The sequence below is a fragment of the Sparus aurata genome, chromosome 4 (genome assembly GCF_900880675.1).
Source record: "Sparus aurata chromosome 4, fSpaAur1.1, whole genome shotgun sequence".
NCBI classification, from domain to species: domain Eukaryota; kingdom Metazoa; phylum Chordata; class Actinopteri; order Spariformes; family Sparidae; genus Sparus; species Sparus aurata.
The window spans coordinates 11,012,704-11,031,673 of record NC_044190.1 but is presented as its reverse complement, the minus strand read 5'-3'; the positions used below and the strand labels follow the sequence as shown (position 1 = coordinate 11,031,673).

Sequence of the window (18,970 nt, the reverse complement as noted above, 5' to 3'; positions counted from 1 at the left end):
TGGGTTGATACAACACTGTAGTAATTCAGCCTATATCCAGGTTATGTAATGTTTTCTATTGACTGCTTTAAGCACCCAGTGTCTAAGTCTTTGGAATAAGCCTGTGCTAGCTCAACCAGTTTTATTTTTCCATTTTGTTGGGGATTGATTTGAGCAATTAGTTAGCATCAGAAATAATTAAGAAAGAACAAAGCAGCACCTACAGAAAATCCAAAATTCCAAGAAGAAGACTGATCTGTGAGTAGATAAGTACAACAACGAATCTACAACTAATCTAGCAGCTCTGAGAGGCTGTTAGTAGGCAGTTCTTTGTTATTAATACAAAGTTGGCATGCTAATATGCTAGCAATAACAATGTGGCTTAACTGTTTTAGTTTGGTGAATAATAAACAAATGTAAACAAATAGTTTGACAGGTTATGATGGTGACATAATGGTGGTGCTAGAAGAACAGGGAAGTAATACCTAGTTTTGCGTCCGGGATGCCAGAGGGCTGTGCTAGTGCTGGAGGAAGGTCTGGCACGTGGGATGGTGAGCCCTGGCATTAAAATGGCTAAATCTGTTACAATTGCTGCCCTGTTTATGTTCACACTGTTAGGTCAGGGTGGAGCAACTTGCAATATTCAGGGTGTAGGTTGCAAGCACAAAGGTTGTCATGGTTGTTTCCTGTATAGACAGATATTATGAAACCATTATAGTGCAAATAGGAGAAAAGGTTTAGAATGCAAACTGAAATAGTCAGCTGATGGCAATTTTATACCCACAGTTTTCTTTATATGATTACATGATTATAATTCATCCATTGGGGACCATTAAAAAATCCTTAAAAAACATCTGACAGCTGTTGAGATATTTGAGTGGGGATTTAAGTGCTTACCATCCAACCAACTAAATGTGCATTATTTGTTGTATTCCTGAAAAGCAGGTCAATCTTGTGAAAAGATGAATAATCCATCATAATCCAACATAACTGAAAAGGTGTCTTTTTTTTTTATTTGAATTGTGTTGAATCTAGTGTAATATGCGGTTTGCTACAGTATCAGAAGCTCAGTCAGTCATTTTGGGTTTCATTCCTATAAAAAACATTCACAATGCCAGTGTTTAGGCCACAGGCGTTGCAGTGCTGCAGTGACAGATGGGGACTTCAAGCCCAGTGCAACAAATTCACACCTAGACTTTAGCATTGATTTTTCTCACTCTTACACCCATCAACTCAGACACTCAACTTCTCAGTGTTATTCAGCTCTTTCTTGTTTCCGAGGCCAGGTTTATTGGTAGTGTAAAAACCCTAATCCAACCTTAGTGTATATTGCAATACAAGTAAATTTGCACATGGTAGCAAATTATTTGTTCCTTTACAGCACTTAAGAAAAGTGATGAAAGTGGAAACGGATGCAATACTTCAATTTTCTTGTTTGACACAAAATTATTTTCTTTTTTTATGAAAATCTTGTTTCGTATCATTTTGAAACAAATTAGTGTGCGAACAACAAGACCAATAAGGAAAGACTCAAGCTGACTTTGCCACACAACAGAGTGAGAGCTGAAAAAAACAGCCACAGAGGGATGCTGAGGAAAACAAGTGACGGCAGACTGACCATGTAGAAGTGTGACATTACCAAAAGATGTTCTTTGACTTTGATTGTGTGTCACTGCCTGTGTTCGTCACCACAGTGGCTCGCAGAATGAGAAAACACAGCGTCTCTGTGGGCCTTGACACCATGTCGCTGTCTCGCTGTCACTTCATCTATTTGGACCTGCTAACTCCCTCTTTTTACTCACCTTTGTCCTGGTATCTTTCGCTCTCTCACTCTCTCTTTCTGTCAGTCTCTCTCCCTCACTGTCAGTCAGTCAATGGTTTGGTGACCTGTTACATGTCCGAGTCAATCCAACTGGGGCTTACCGTTGTGGGTGTATGTGTGTGTGCAAATTAGAGGATTTCAGTCCTCTAATTTAAAGATCCTATTTGAACAGTGATTGTTTTAGTGAGTTGGATTTTAGAATTATTTAGTATTTAATGTGTTTACCTAAGAAGACTTGAGAGAGACAGAGTTTTAAAAGAATGGTTACAATTGAGCGAGTAGAGAATAAGGTTTCCCGACCTTTTCTTACCTTATGTTAGCCAGGCATTGCCCGACTCTCTCACATGCAGTCACACATTCTTGATTTATATGTGATCAGGATTGCCTAGTTTGACAGTTTGACTTACATGTGCCTGCTGTGTTATGCTGAACAGACCTGCAGACCAGACGTGCTTAGGCCGATCACAATCAGTCAGAGCAGCAAGAGATTGAGATTGGCCGATATGGACCAGATCGGTTGGAAATCTGTCTGAATAGGAGTGGGACCTGATGCAAATGCGAGTACAAAAGGGCTCTGCAGATTCGCCTTCGTTAACAGACTACCCTGATATGGGGCAGGCAGGGCCTCCCTACCCGATGGCCTTTAGAACCTAAAGCATTTGCAAGATATATCTGCGATGTCACAAGGTGAAAAAAAACACAAGTGCACAGATGTTATATACAGTCTATACATGTACAGATGAGGCTCGATCTAAGCCACAGTAGATCAAAGAGAAGCTGAGGATTTTATGTTAACATTACTCAGCCTGTGAGTTTCAAGTGATTTGTTCTATTCTTACGCTAATATGCTTTAATTGTGTGTGAAGTGATGGCATTGAGTTCGAATCAATCAAACTGAATTTATTCTAGGAAAAAAATGTGTCTGAACAATTTAATCAAATAAAAAAAAAGGTTTGGTTTTATATTGTTATTTTGACAAAAAAGCCATTAAGTGCATAATTAAATCTTGAGTAACCTGAAAGACATTTTCATCTGGCAACGGAAGTGTTGTGAGGTAAACAAAGTAGGTCAGAGTTGATGGGAAGGAGCATCAGTAGGTCATTTTGTCAAGAAAAGAAGAGATGAGTCTGTGTTGCTTTCATCAGCAAAACTGTAAGGATTGTTATTAAATGCACCAACACCACACTCTGCAAAAGTAACACATGGCTAGAAGGCATTTTAATAGAGTCCTTGGTGTTGATTGGTGGGCAAAAAGGCAAACATGCGGAACAAAGGCAGATGGATGGGGAGATTATGGAGTATGAGGACGTTAGTATAAGAGTGGATAAGAGGAAATGAGAAAGAAAAGGAAAGGAGAGGCATCAAAAAGGAGGTGGTCAGGTTACTGTAGCCTCTCAGAGGGAGGCAGATGAGTAGAGAGATGGAGGGATGACTGGGAGGATGGATGGGGAAATGTTAAGGTGGGCAGGTAATAATGCCCTCTCGAAGGGTCATCGTCATCTTGATCAGCTGGTCAGCCTCCTGCCAGCCCACTGCCCCTCTGGAGGCCAATTAGAGAGGAGGTGGAAGACTCACTGCAGGTGCACATAGAAACACACACACACACACACACACACACACACACACACACACACACATCAGGGTTCACACAATGATCAAAGCCCCCAGGCATACACACACATACGTGCTAACACTAGTGCCCATACAGGTGGAAGCTGCACATTTCTCTCACTTTGAAAGTCACATTTTAGTCAAATGTTTAGTTTTTCAAGAAAATAGTAATTCTATTTAGGATTTTTTCTTTTCGCTGGCATCAGTGTCACAATATACAGCAGCAGGAAGATTGTGATGCCAAACAAAATGAAACTTTCTGCCTTACCTTGAACTCAAAATGACGCTGTCTAATTACCAGTGGAAACGGTCCAATATAAATGTGTATCAGATGATCAGATTTTGTTTTGCCGCATTTTATTATTTTTTGTTCAGCAAGTGAAAGTTTTTTTAATTCTCGACAGAATCCTTTGATATTGGGTGTCCACTGATACCAAGTCAGAATCCAACATGCTTAGCATACTTAGTATGCAATAAAATGAATAGGGATGTTTTTTGGTTTCATTCGATGCTGTCTGACTGACTATAGACGCCAGCTTGCAGACAGTACACAAAGTAGACAACAGCCAAGGTTTCTTCTGCTTGGTTCTGTCATCACACAATTACCAGGAATTAGCAACAGTTGATATGATGAGCTGGTTAGCTCGTGAGAAGCTGCTACTTGAATGTTTTTTACATTTTTTTTTTTTGGTAACAAGAACAAAGGAGCAGAAATAAAGTACTTGACAACCGCTTAGTTAGTGTCAGAAGAAGCACCAGTGCACCCATACTGATCTATAGGACTGGCTCTGGGCATCTCTTTTAATGATGCTGTGATGTAGTTGCTGATATAGAAGTAAGTGTGGTTTGTAGTTAAACCTGCTGCCGTTAACAGGAAACTGACAGAGGTGACGAGGATGTTTTTGTTTTCTCTATACAGTTGGTGCGTGTAGCGTGTGTGTATGTGTTTGTGCGTGTGCTTGTGTGTATGATCTGCATCATGACCTTGAGTTCATCTCCACCTTCAGCACCCCTGCAGTGCTGGAGAGAGTTTCTTTTGAAATATAAAAATCTCAGAAAGGACATAGACACATCGATGAATAACGATCAGATGCTTCGTGAAGGATCAGCCAGATACTTTTGTAATGGCGACCATTCCTTCTTCACACACACACACACACACACACACACACACAGACACAGACATACGCTCACAAACGCGTTTTGTCTCTAAAAGATTGCAACAATTTCCTGCAGCTAGAAGCCTGATTATCTGCTGGTGAGCCAATCGGTACTCGCCATTTGCAGTGTCTTGACCAGCAGGTGCTGCAGTGGCAGGTCATATTCTGTGAATGATGCGCTGTTAAAGCTTAATGAGAGGGGAGGAAGGGTCTGGTGCAGACACAGTATTGATGGATTACACAGAACGACCTTTTACCAAACCTCCAGCAAGTATATGTATAATCACAGCCAAAGTCACTTAATCCAGCACAAGCTCCACATCAGCTCCACCCCACACCGCCTTCTGGCACTCATAAAGACACAGGCAGCCTGAAACAGCAGCTCGTCTGCAGAAAAAATAGTCATCTGAATTAACACTATTTTAATCCATGTGCCCGAAGCATTGTGTGTCCACTTTAGGAATTAATTAAATCCTTCACTCTGCTGTACTTTGCAGTGTGTTAAATACAGATGCCTGTCATTTTGGCAGCTGAATTCAGACGTCCCCCACTAACTGAGCATTTGTAACTCTGTCCTACCTGAATAATAATAACAACCAGAATGTTATGGAGTGCACTTAGTGGTTATTGCAGTGTCAGCTGCTGACTTCAGCAAAGTGCCAGACAAAATGTACAGGAGCATTGGAAATGTTGCCACTAAATTCAAAAGTAAATTTGTTTCCCTGAGTGTGTTGCTGGTAACAAATCAGTTTCACAGTAAATGGAAAAATCATTTTTGACTTAATAAGTGTTTTAAAATGATCATTTTAGGGCCATTTTTTGTGCTAAAGCAAAAATGAATTTGATATTACTGCAAAACACCACGTATAGGTTAAACTACCATGACAGATACCTCCACTGTCTACTTTTTTGTTGGTGGCAGGTGTGCCATACTGAGGGGAGGATATTATTCACATTTGGAGCGATACCAAACAGCACCTGATGGTATCTTTGTTTCAGTACCTTACTCTCTTTAATAGCAAACATTTATTTCAGTTGTAAAAATATAAGTCCAAACTTTTCAGATGCAGCCAGTGGCTGAGTTTCTGCCAGTGCTATGTCACAATGCTAAGCTATCATCAATTTTGAACAATACTGCCTCTCTCAAAGTGTTGCCATCCATGGAGGGTTAGCTTCTCAAGCTGGCTACAGGCACGCTAACATTAGCTGCAGCTGCTATGAGGGAATTGGCTTTTAGGCTATGACAGGCAGAATACTCTTCTGCTTTAAGATTTACTTTGTGTTTAACCAGGTGTTTTGAGCTTCAAGATTGATTCAATCCTTTTGCAACACAAGATGTGTATATCAAAGGCTGTATTTGAAAAAGTTTAACCACACTTGTGACCACTTTTGGTACGCCATTGCCCTGAATCAATCACTTGAACAGGCTGCAGGGGTGAGGCAGTCACACTGTCTTTTTCTTTCTCTCTGTACCAAGTTACTCTCTCACCCAGATGTACCCTCAGGTACTTAAGTTGTGGCACCGAATGACCCAACATGGATCGGTACTCAATAGTACCAACATAATAGAGAAAGTACCGTTAAAAGTTAAGGTTTTGTTACTTAAACTTGCAGGTAAAAAGATGTTTTTCCAGCGTGGTTATTAATTTGAATTTGCTTTATTTATTACAATGAAGCAGGTCTTAACATGTGTGTAATATTTAAGAGGCTTAGTTGAACTTTCCCTTCTCCTTCTCCTTCTTTCTGCCCCATCATAATTTGAATAAAATGTGTTCATGCAGGTTGATGCACTGAGGTACAAGTTCTTACATTCAGCACTGCCAACATTCAGTGAACTATTCTTGCTGCAGATGGGACATTTTTTGAGAAACAGCTATCAAAGCAAGCATTAGGGACTTAATGAAAAAACTACAATGAATACAATAAAGACATTACAACAAAGGTAATTAAATTGCCTTTTTACTGCTTGTTCACTTAACAGCCATTTTCCCGGGTGCTGGAGAGGCATACAGAGTACAATCCAAGTAGCAATTTGACCACTTGGATTGCTTGGTTGAAGTCAGCTATTGTGTAACATTGGCAATTATTACCCTGCTATCTGCCATATTTAGTATGCTGAGCACACACTTTATAAAGTGCATCCCATTTCTGTGTTTATACAGATTATTTCTGTTTTCATCTCTATCTCATTTATTGTAAGACATGACAATGAGATCAGCTTGTGCTGTCACATTGTAGAGACGCGTAAAGACAAGAGAACTCATTTGTCTGTCACTCTCTCTCTTTAACTGTGTATCACATCAATTTCATTCCCAAAGTTTCCCAACGCAGTTGGGGTGAAATTTGCAAAGTCAACACAGTTTGATGGATGGGGCCATTGTATTAATGACATGAAGTCAATATTTTACCAAGGATCACTCTTCATACTTTGCAGATATTTTTATTCATTGTATGGCTAATGTCCCTCCTTTTCTGACATTGTGACAGGTGAATATTTTGCTGCAAAAAGGCACATTTTGTGTTTTTCCAGCCCTGCCTCACTAAGTCTTTAAAGCATCCTAGATGACAAACGTCCCAGTGACTGGTATTTTGTGGTTTAGATTCACCTCCACTCCCCAGACACTTGCATTGGGAAACAGTCGGGGTAAAAAAACAGTCATCTTCTGAGAAAGGGAGTGCTTTCACATTTTGTCTATTTTTAGACCAGAGCTTTTTTTTTTTTTTTTTTAACACTCACCACTCCCACGGAGATCTAAGAACAGGTACAGAGAGCCATCTCCAATGACACAAAGATAGAGAGAGGGGGGATTCAATCTCCCCAGAGACTCGGAGGGAGATGGTGACAGAGATCAAGCACACAAAGTACAGGTAGAGAAGTGAAGAAAAATTAGATTGAGTCTCAGAGTAGATGGGTTTTGTGGGTTGTTTTTAGCTCCAGTAAATTTCTCGCCACTTCTTTATGTCTAAAAAAAGAGGCCACATACAGGGTGTGGTCACAGCAATCTAAGGTTTGCTTATCATACAGTTAGCAAAAAAGATTTACATAAAATGTGTGTAACTTATTTCTTTAACTCAAATGTGTGAAGCAAGATATTTTTTTCTTTTGGACTGTTTTAAGAAATACAGCACTACTATGTTTTGCTCAATGTGATTATAAGCAAAGTCCTTATAAGCAAGTCTTGCCACTCAGTCGCCACCTTGGCAACGCCCCCAGGCAGTTACTTAGGGCTAACAAGTGTAAATGAATGTGGAGAGAGCCATAACTTCATGCTTACCAGGGCGTAAAAACTGCATGTACAGAATCACCAGTCAAATCTGATTTAAAAAAACAGTTAACAAAGCTTGTCTACTTTGCACCAAAATAAGGTTAAAAACAGAGTTTTTCTTGGGGGCTATGCCTCTACTACACATGGGCACAGTTTCACCACACTCTCCTGGCACCATTAGCTCAAGCATCAAAGCAAGTTAAAGTCTAATCTTTAAGTAGGATCACCTTTCTTGATAATCTAGTGTATTAGCGTAGTATCCTCCTCTTCTATGCTTGTCAGAAGGGAAGTCTGCAGCCGCATCACATCAGTTGAAACTGTTGTGAATCTCAACTGTGCTCTCGCATAAAGCAGACTGTTGGCTTTTGTGGGGAAGGACATGTGTTCCAGACTTGTCAATTCAAGTGCTTTAAGTGGTTTGTCTCCTCTCTGATATTGTCTCAGTTATAAGGATCAGTCATACATTGTGGTACAAAACCAAACCCCGGTATCAAGTGTAATTTAAAAAAAATGAACAGCTTGGATTGTTTATTTCAGTCCATAGCGCGAGGTAGTTGACGGTGGTGGTTGAAGTTTGCAGGGTCCAGAGTCAGCATCAGAAATGGTATATGACTCAACAGAGAATTAATTTGGAGATAGTCCCAGTCATCTGGTATGATTCAGCTGATATCAGTCTGACAGTTTATCAGAATGTGTCATTGTAACCATCTGAGACTCAAATGATAACAAGTATTCCCCCTCCTTGTCTTTTTCTCTCTCTCTATGCCTCTCAGCGGTCAGCAGGCCTTTCTCCTGGAGAACGTTCCCTGTAACAACGACAATTGCCGTAGTGTGGGAAGAATGTTCCACATCCACTGGGATCAGTCAGATTTGGGAGCCATCCAAAACGCCGTCATGGCGACGTTCTTTGACTTCTATGAGGACGTGAGTAGTCTGTACATACCGCATACATTATCGCCCTTATCCTCATTCTTTCTCTTCTATTTCTCCATGTTAAATCTGTCTCTCCTAAACATCCAACAGCTTTGTCTATCTGCTCAGGGTTTCCTGTTATCTCTCCAAGTCATTCGCTGCCATCTTCAATCTAACAAGTATCAGATAGTTAGATGTGCCACTGCAATGACATCACTTTGTGAGATTTTCTACAGATTTAACAAACATGAGGCCAAATGGAGATGAAAGATGAATAAATCTCACAGAGCGCGCAAGAATATTTGATTTCTCTAATGCAGAAAAGTGGATTATGTGAAAAGCTTTTTTTGACACTGACGTCAACAAAATGATCTAAGTTTATGGCTTTCCTTTCATGCTCAGATCTAATATCCCAGAACTGGACTGAGGACAGGACGATGTCATGTTCAGTTTAATGCTTGTTTATAATCAGTTATGCTGTTTGAAGCACATACAGTAGCTTGTGTGCAAGTCTGCTTTACTCAGTCTTTGCCAGCTTTGTATTTACACGACAAAGTGTTATTATTTATTTTCTTTGTGTGCTCTGCTGCTGTGGTCTGACAGCCCATGCTGTTATTATTACACACAGTCTTTTTCATTTGTTTCTTCCTGGATTTCTATCCATGGTGAGAGTGATGCTGAAGAAATGCACACTACAAAACACGCACGCGGTATCTTACATACTTCTCCTCATCGTCAGAATCCTACTTTTTGTGTTTAACAGGCTCCCATCACATTTTCTTGCACACACACCCATAATAAGTGACTGCATATATTTCAGTAGCTGCAAAGCAATCAACTGTATGTGCTGGTATTATCAGAATTAATTATAACTGCTAATGTGGCCTGTCTGTTAAATTCAGCTCTCTCTTTTCGTCCCTCGTTCACTTGAGAGAAAATGTATAAAAGGGAAAAAGACGTATTAAGGGGAAGAGATAAGAGATAATGCTGGATCAGTCACTCAGTATGTTAGAGGATAAAAATGTACATCAGAAGACTCACACACTATGCTCTCATTGTCCCTTATCTATATGCCTGTCTTCATTTGCAGGGTATATTAGACATGCTGGTTCTAAGCCAAGCAGAGGGCAAAAATGACTTGATCATCCACGCTTTGAAGAACAATTTTGAAGCTGATGCCTACTTCGTTAAAGTGATGGGTAAGTGACTGATTTGCCCAAAATGCTCTGTCTGTCTCTCCTCCCCCTTCACATGCCCGTACCAATTTATTGTAGCAATGGATGAAGAAAGAGAAAGGCTAAAATTGCCTCTTTCTGTCTTTTTTCTTCCCAAAAAATAAAGCTGATAATTTGTGATTTAGTGCATTTTACTACAACAGCACCTTCCAGACAAATTTGAATCATTGAACACGAGCAGCTTTTCCCTCAGACAGAAAAACCAGATACTTATGACTATTATCTGTCAGACTTATGGATTTTTAGCATTAAGCTACTCAGTTGGTGGTGAAAGGCGAGTTTGTCTGATATTTTGTTCCCTTTTCACCTGAATTCAATAACACAAGACTGCTGAAGTAGATGCATTTTCTTCCCAAAGGTTATTTTTCAAACTCAGTCCTCTTACCCTTCCCCCCTCCACTATGAGACTGTTTATCACTTTCCACAAAGATTTACTGTAAAGACAGCACTGTAAGGAACACAACTCACAGTGAAGTTGGTGCCATTAATAATACTTCAGGTGTGACACGAGAGTGGAAGCAGAATAATGGGCTAAAACTCAGAAGTGTTCAGGTTTACTTTTAGACTTCAATCGTAAATCTTTTGTTTTCATGGATCATGTGCCGTTCCTTGTGTTTCAGTTAATTATTGTGAAGTAATACAATTCTAATTGTGGTTTAAACCACTGGTAAAGACTCCACACAAGTTAAAACAACAGTGTAAGTGCAGTAATGTCAATTTTATGATTTAGGGGTTTACTACTAAGCACAAGAGTTTGTGGTGCACACCATGAAGTCCTGGATCTAAAGCCAGCCAAGCACCTTTATTACATGTCAGCCCCCTACTGCGTTCTCCATGTAATCTGTCACTTTCTACCTTCGACTGCCTGATTAAGGTGTCAGAAATATCAGAAACATAACCTTTATTCTGTCTATGCGACAAAACCAACTACATTTTCACTAATTCTGAAGGATCACCACATAAGGTGTCTACAATATTCTGTATTTCAGTCACACTCTAAACCTGATGTTCACAAATAATGTCTGACTACAACAGAAGCTGTTTTAGCTCCATCTGCGTGTGATGCTCAGAAATCATGTTGTTATTTTTGGCTCACTGCTTTTTTTTTCTCTAAGTTAATAGATTTTATTTCTTGTGTTTTTTTTCCTTGTAACAGCATTTGAGTAAAAAGACGTATTCTATTGAAGTCAAAATGTTGGTACAGCGTTAGTACCCGGTGACATTTGAGGGAAACAAAAATAGTTTCACTCTAGGGTGGGCCTGTGCACGGTTTAATCTGTCACTCTGCTCTGCTCATTAGTAGGAAAGGGAGCGTCGCTCATCCCTTTCTGTTTCAGCACAGTTGGCGAACAGTTGTTGTTTTGTCTCTCTTGGAAGGGAGGGGCTACAACTGCTCCTCGGCTTTCACAATCACACATACACAAGAGACACACATAAATCATCACCATGCCTTTGTTAGCTCACACCAGCAAGGTGTACACGCTTACTGTATGTAACACGATCAATATCCTTCACCAAGTGTTACATATATACTCAGAACTGGCTTGTATAACACACACACTGCCTGGAATACATAGCACAGTATTGATTCTCTGAATCCTCTGCTCTAATGCAGACATGGCACTCTGAAACAGTGGACACAGTGAGGACATTGCAAGTCTCCGCTCAATGACTCATTTCCAGCAGAAGCCAGCACACATTGACTCAGGGTCAAAGTAATGAGGGGATTGAACAAATCGATTCATTCTCGAAAACAAAATGACAATCATCTGATAGTATGGTGAAGTCATGTTTAGTATTTAGCTACATTTAAATTGTGTCAGAAAAAAGATTGGCACGGTTTTACCTTGCCATGTGGAGATGTTGCGTACAGCACTCTATCTGTGTGCATCTTTAGTTGTAGATGTAGTGCCTACCATAATGACAGACTGAGGCCTGATGCACCAGAAGGATCCACCACAGGGCAAACAGCAGGATACCTTTGAGGTTTTTTGAGGTACTGTATCTGCTTTTCTGATGTCAGGCAGCGAGCAGTTGAACATTCTCTCAGCCGTGTGAATGACACACTGGAGCCGCACATTTAAATATGAGGGTGTAGAGCCATGTTGAATTTTGAAGAACAATGCTACAGTTCTTTTAATTGTGGGACTAGAGAGTTAGATAAGGATTGGTTGCAATCCTTCTACGTTTGATCTGTTGTTACAGCAATGTTTTCAGCCTACTTGAAGTCAGGTTCATGAGTAACACGTGTGGTTTCATGACAAGTTAAACTTCTGTGTTGGAGATGAAGTCAAACCCATGAACTCAACATCACAGGGTCCAGTGTAGAGAAAGAAGAGCTGAATGAGATCCATGTTGTCCTGTGCCCTTGTTTGTTTCTGAATATGTGTGGGATCCTTGTTTTGGATGCTAGGTTGGCAGGTGCAGGAGTCTGTCGGAGCCAGTGGTTTCCAGGTTCACAGTAGAGTTGACATTCTGTCAAAGGTTTATACCAGGGCTGATCATTTCTAATTTGAGAAAGTGCAGTTTCCGATTTCCAGAAGCCCTCAGTTAACTGTTAACATTTAACAATTTACTGTGCTTTTTAAGTTTAGGCAAAAATATCTGTGAACCTCTCTGTTTCAAGGATGTTTGAAAAGGCGGAGCATAGATTGTGTTAGTGGTGAGTCTTTTTGTGGATGAACGATCCAGCTCATCCCTCAGCTCACCTCCAACCTTAACGAGCCAATAATCAATATGCAGAGCTGTCAGCAGTATAAAGCCTTTCAGCCAGATATCAAAACTTTAAGTTGATTGATTGGATGTGAGTAACAAGCAGCATAACAGTTTAAAGATCCTGCACACAATCACAGGTGATGTTAGTTATTATCTAAGTTATAGATAATTATTTATTTTGAAATGAATGAATAAATAATAATAATACAGATGTTTTAAGCACATTATATATAATTTCTGCTATAATTTTTTCAACAATGAAGAAAAACAAACATTCAAAACAATGAAAAAAAAGATAGCTGGTCTTGCTGTAGCATGGGATCATAGGCGACGTTGTCTTGATAAACAACCACCATTTCTGATGAAAATCTGTCTTACATGACCAAGGCAGAAATGTTTCAAAATGAGATGATGAATAAAAGCCTTATTCAGATTCTAGTTGGTCTGTGTGCCCTCTTCACTCCTCACTCTCTGATGTTTCATCTGGTATTTCACAAATCAAAATGCTGGAGTAAATACAAGATTTCTCTGGATTTCCACCCAGTTGAAAACATTTGGGCTAATCTAATCACACAATTCAATGGAATGTATAATCATTTATTAATTATGAATTAATTAATTAATAAGTCATATTTGGACATTTGAGTGCAAGAATGATATGATATTTATAAATCACAGTTTTTTGTGCTGTACAGTATGCAGTCCAGATCCTCTCCAGACATAATGAGCTCAGCTAAGCATGTACAATATATCATGTCAGCATCAACAACGCAGTGTTTGCTTGCACAAATGGAAACTACGCTTCCTTGGTTGAGGGTGACATGCAGGTTCTGCATACACAGCGAACTACCAATTACAGTTGTCTTGATCAATTTTGTCTAAAAAGCACAGCAAGCTTTGGTTGTTGATGAAATGCATTATCCTACAAAATTGTTCTATAATGGTTAATTCTGTCAAATTAGATCAATTCCAGTTGTCCAGTGAAAGTTTTTCATTTCGCGATATATATTGCTAAAAAACAAAACATTGCAATGTCATTTTTTTCCAGTGTTGTGCAGCCCTAAGCTTAACAGCAACAGCAGCAAGCAACAGCACAGATTGGGAGTTAGTCATGACTGTGTTTGGAAGAAAATGCTTTAAAATGACTAGAACATTTAAGACAATCGTATTTATCAATAAACACAATAGCAAAAGAAAGCATTTATTTCCACTTAGCCTGACAACCTCTGTGTGTACAGTATGTTTGTGTGTGACCTTGACTTGTCCCCCTTCCTCCCACTGGAACATGGATTCCTTTCATGCCGCCTCTCTAAACACTGCTGTTCTTTTCGTTATCCGTGTCTTGTCTCACTGCTGCACATCAAACAAAACACACACAGATACACCCACACCAAAATGCCTGTTTTTCCCCCGGTGATGCAAAAACTGTCAGTTCCTCCACTTCTCCTCTTCATTTGACTTCAGTTATAACATTTTCGGTTGTAAATATTTCATCCATGTTCAGTGTTGCATTTTCTACATCTAGCTGACTACAGCCTAGCAAGCAGGCAACAAGCGACCAAAGTGAAAATGTATCTGTCAAGTGTTACACTCTGTTACACTGTCAACATTTCATTCGTGTCCCATGTGAAAGCGAACTCAAATGCAGTTTAATAGCCCTGCCCCTCCCAGAAGCCCCCCCGATGGTAAATTGTTTATTTACCATTTTTTTCTGATAGCATAGCTGATGGCGTAACACTAGAATGAGTGAGACTGAACTTCATATTCAGACTGGCTGACACAGTGTGTCAACAGCCTGATCCAGTCCTCTGTTTTGTAAGATGGAATGCTATTTTCACAAGATGACATCCCTCAACTCTCCCCTGAGCATTATCGAACAACACCCACTGAAGGATTGACTTTGTGTCGGGCTTGGCCTCTGTGTGTATGTGTGTGTGTGTGTGTGTGTGTGTGTGTGTGTGTGTGTGTGTGTGTGTGTGTGTGTGTGTGTGCGTGTGCGTGTGAAGGGATGCTCACGGATTTCCAGGGTTAAATCCATCACAGGTTGGCCTCAGACAGCAGCCTTGTCTCTCTGCCTGCCAGAGGCCTGGACTCTCACTGGACTCTCACTGGACTTTTCACGCTGAGATGACCTGAACCTGCTCTGGTCTGACATCTTATCCTCCTGTGTGCCTGACATGCAATAGTTCACTCACCAGCACATTCCATCAAGACCCTTACCTCTGTTGCCATAGGAGCATATATTATTGAAAAGCATGCCAGAGGTTTTCCGAATGCAGCAACAGCCGACTTGTCCGCTTGGATGCCACTCTGAAGAAAAAATCGATGTATATTTATATATATAAATCTATATCTATATAGAAAGCTGAGAATAAAGCACATCAGACCCGTATGTCATTTTGTTCAGGGGAGGTTCTTCTAAGAGTCTTTGGTTAGATTTTATTAAGTGTGAAGTAACAGGTCACTTCACTCCCTGTGTAATTGTAAAACTGTGCATGGCATTTACATTCCTGATATCAGTGTTACCAAGATTATATTGTATATATTTCATTTTTGCAAAGACATTTTCTTGAGCTTATCGACCATATGCAAGTGTTTGAGAACCTGATGTTTTTATTGCTCTGTGGGTGGCAGTTGTTCTGTGGGTTGGTTCAGCACATTCTCATACCTGAATGACTGAATAGGCCGATTGTCTCAGAGTCTCTGTTATACAACATACATCTGATTGCTTTTTGGCAAAAAAAGTATTTGCTTTGGGTTGGGCAAGAGTAATACTTGGTTAGGTTTACAATAAAACAGCATGGTTTTCTTTTGAATCACTTCGTTCTTTTGCAACTTACGTTGCAAACGTACCTACATCAGCTAGATGACTTGTATTGATTATTATTATTATTATTGTTGTTGTATTGATGACTACATCAGCTAGATGACTTGATGACTACTTGAGCTAGATGGGTGATCCACTGACTAGTGCCACCATGAGGTTGAACTTTTGGGCTTTTAATTTCGGTATCTATTGGATATGATTTGTGAAATTTGGTGCACACATTCGTGGTCCCAGGAGGATGAATTGTAATAACTTTGTCACCTTTCTATTTTTCTTTATTTTGGTTTATGACCAATAACCAGCAAAACCCATGTCATTCATTCCCATTAGTCTCTGCTTTACTTTCTGTTAAGTGCTAATAAGCAAATGTTGCATGATATCGACTCACATTGGGTCCTGGTGTATTGCTGCAGGTCTCAGGTCTGTCAATATGTATGAAACCCAAGTGGGTCCTCACCAACTGGCTATCAGCTGTGCTGACGTGTTATGTCACAATCATTGCAGGTGAAACTCTTTTGAAACTGAGACAGAGTGTGAAGTGTTTTAGAGAAAAATTACTTCATTTTTTGAACGCAGCTGTTCATTAATTGATCATTAGTCATGCTCCCAGTGTTACATCCATCAATTCTTTGTCTCTTTTGGAATGTTTTCCTCGCACGTGAGGTTTGTGTAGGTCCTCCACAACAACCTACATAAACCTGACACCTGACACAACATATTGGCCCTTATGTTTGAAGAGAGAAATATATGACTTTGTTTTTGGAGGAATAAGAAAGAAAGGACATGCACGACTGTTCTGTATGACATAAAGCAAAGTGATTCCACTATAAGCTGCGAGAGACAGTGAAGCCTAAAGTGGTTGCAGCTTGGACAGATGGATGGATGATTACTGCTTAGGAAGGAGGAAATGGAAGAAATCATAAAGTCCAAAATTAGAAAGAAGGATAAAATGATGGGCGATGGGAAGGAGAGGGGGAGGGGGTATCTCTGCATGAGCATCTCCGGGTGTGTGTGTCTGTGTGTGTCTGTGTGTGTTTGTGGCAACGAGATGAAGAGAGAGACTGACAGGCAGAACTGTATGAGTTGATTAGTTTCCTGCTCACTTATTAGGATGCAGATTAGCTGCATTGAGAAACATCTGGGAGCTTTTCTTAGTCCCTTCTCCACTCTCCACTCCTCACCTCCCTTTTCATCTCTTTGCCTCGTTTGCCAAATCCAGCTCTCTACTTTCATCTTTCCACATTTTTCCTCTCCGCTATTCTCCTCTCTTGTCCCTCCCATCTTTCATTTCCTCCCCTCTCACCCTCTGCAGTGTCTGATTTTTATCTCACTCTCACCTCTCCTCCTGCCCTCACCCTGCCTTCACTCCTCTCTTGTTTCCCTTCGGCAAAGGTCTCGTTTCCTGTCCCTCTGCTTCCTCTCAGCCTCCCTCAGCCTGTCAGTCAGAGCTGTCTTTTATTGCCTCTTTTCATTTCATTCAAATGACAATGAGGAGATTTACATGAAGCCTTTCAGTGTGGCTGTGTCGTCCGGAGGAGGATTTAACTGGAGGCTGTATATTTAGATTAGTGTGAATACTTTTCCGCGTATGCTGCGGCACACAAAGGCGACTGAGTGGGAGCTCCTGCGCCCATGTTTGTCAAAATAGCATCCAGCAGTAGCTTATGTTGACAGTTGAAGTGGTAATGGTTCTGTCTGCAAATTTGACTTCAAGCAAGCCATATAACACAGTATTTTACATATTACAGCCATTTTATCCATCACTTAGAGAGAGCAGTAATTCATATTTCTTTGTGTAGCATCTAATCCTTCTAGAAAAATTGTGATGTTTCCACCTCATGCCCAAAGCAAAGAGGCTGGACATTTCATTTTTTTATTTTTTTATCCTTTTATCATATCAGCTGTTCTGGATCCGGACCAAAAGCTGAGAAAATTAAATCAGTGCCTTGTGGATTTTCAATAATGTGTCTGGTGTAAAGGTGGACTCAATTCATACCTCTATTCTGTTCAGTGACAATAAAGTAGAAGCTTTGCCACCCATTTTACCAAAAGAAAAAAAGGCATCCTGTCTTTTCAGTCTTTGATATTTCACATTCACATTGACTATCGGTCGACACATCCGTACGTGTGTCAGTCCGTCCCATTCATGTGAGAGCGATATCTCAAGAACGCCCACAAATGTTCCCTTGGACGCAAGGATGAACTGATCAGCACGTCATAATATTCTGCCAAAAATGTTCTTCCTATTATTCATAGCTTCATAGCAACTTGCCTGGCGTGCGGAGGCATTTAACCACAAGTTGGTAATTCTAGTGTTTATGAATATTAAAGACATCATTTTAGAGGTGCAAGTTTCTGAAAAGCATTTTTTATCCTTGTCACTTCTCAGCACAGACACTTTGGACACACTTTGGTTGCATACTTACTTCTGCTCCACAGTGAGTCAAACATATGAAGGAAGAGAACAGGTTGTCTCTAAACAGTTAGCCTCTGTGATGATGCTAAAGTTGATCTAATTGATCATTGCTCATTAACATCGTGGTGGTCACATTGCATTTGCAGCTTATCAGAAAAGTGAAACACAGTTGAAGCCACTGCCAGCTGTTCAGGGAAAGTGAGCATACAACAACATTATAATGATGTTACCCAAAATGAACACCAAGCAGGGAAGGCTCCCTCTGGGATTTGAATCCCCACGGCGGTGCATAGCCTTGTCTTACCTACACTTCGACCAGACAAGACAATAACCAGCTAAGTATGTCTAATGGGGGCAAATGGGGATATTGTTATCGTTTGCAGTCAAGCACACATAAGGAAAGCAGTTTCACAGGTGACATTTTGTTAGGTGGCAGCTCTTCAGGGAAATGTCCTTTTTACTGCAGAGCTTTCATAATAAAATCCAAATGTTTAAAGCTGCATATGCACAAACACACACACACACACACACACAGTAGCAGTAGACGCTGTACATATCATATGGAACAATACAGTGTATTTTTTTATATGAACATGAGCAGTTGGTCATTTCTGACGTTGGTTTTGCTATTTAACAGCAGATGTCAGCTTGCTGTTGGTGACTGTGTTTATTTGACTGTCGGTGTGTATAAGGGGGCGGCGTGCGTGTCTGTAAGCAGCCCTGCAGTCAGCAAAAGCAGCCTGAAGACTATGAGAAGCGATGAGCATCTCAGCGCCGCTCAGCTGTCACGTTATTGTGTTTGTGTGTCAGTGTGTTTTCCATGTACAGTGTGTGTGTCTGCTTGGCTCTCGTCGACTAACTCGTGTACCAACTAGCACTGACTCAGCATGTCACTTTCTCCCGTCAAGGGCTGCTCATCGCAATTTCCTCTTTCTGTAAGGATGTTTTTTGTGCGTATGTTAACTGAGCTGGCCCAGGAGCTCAGGAATGTGTTGTGGTGTGTGCATGTGGTTACCATAGCTCCCTA

The 18,970-nt window shown here is 40.4% G+C and overlaps 1 protein-coding gene across 1 annotated transcript in view; it reads left to right on the top strand.

Moving 5' to 3' along the window:
* Positions 1-18,970, top strand: part of itfg1 (integrin alpha FG-GAP repeat containing 1) — a 140,421-nt gene that overhangs the window by 81,001 nt on the left and 40,450 nt on the right. Inside the window, exons 11-12 of the mRNA XM_030414566.1 lie at positions 8,612-8,762; positions 9,841-9,949. Of these exons, the coding sequence (XP_030270426.1) occupies positions 8,612-8,762; positions 9,841-9,949 (260 nt within the window). The remainder of the gene's footprint in view (positions 1-8,611; positions 8,763-9,840; positions 9,950-18,970) is intronic.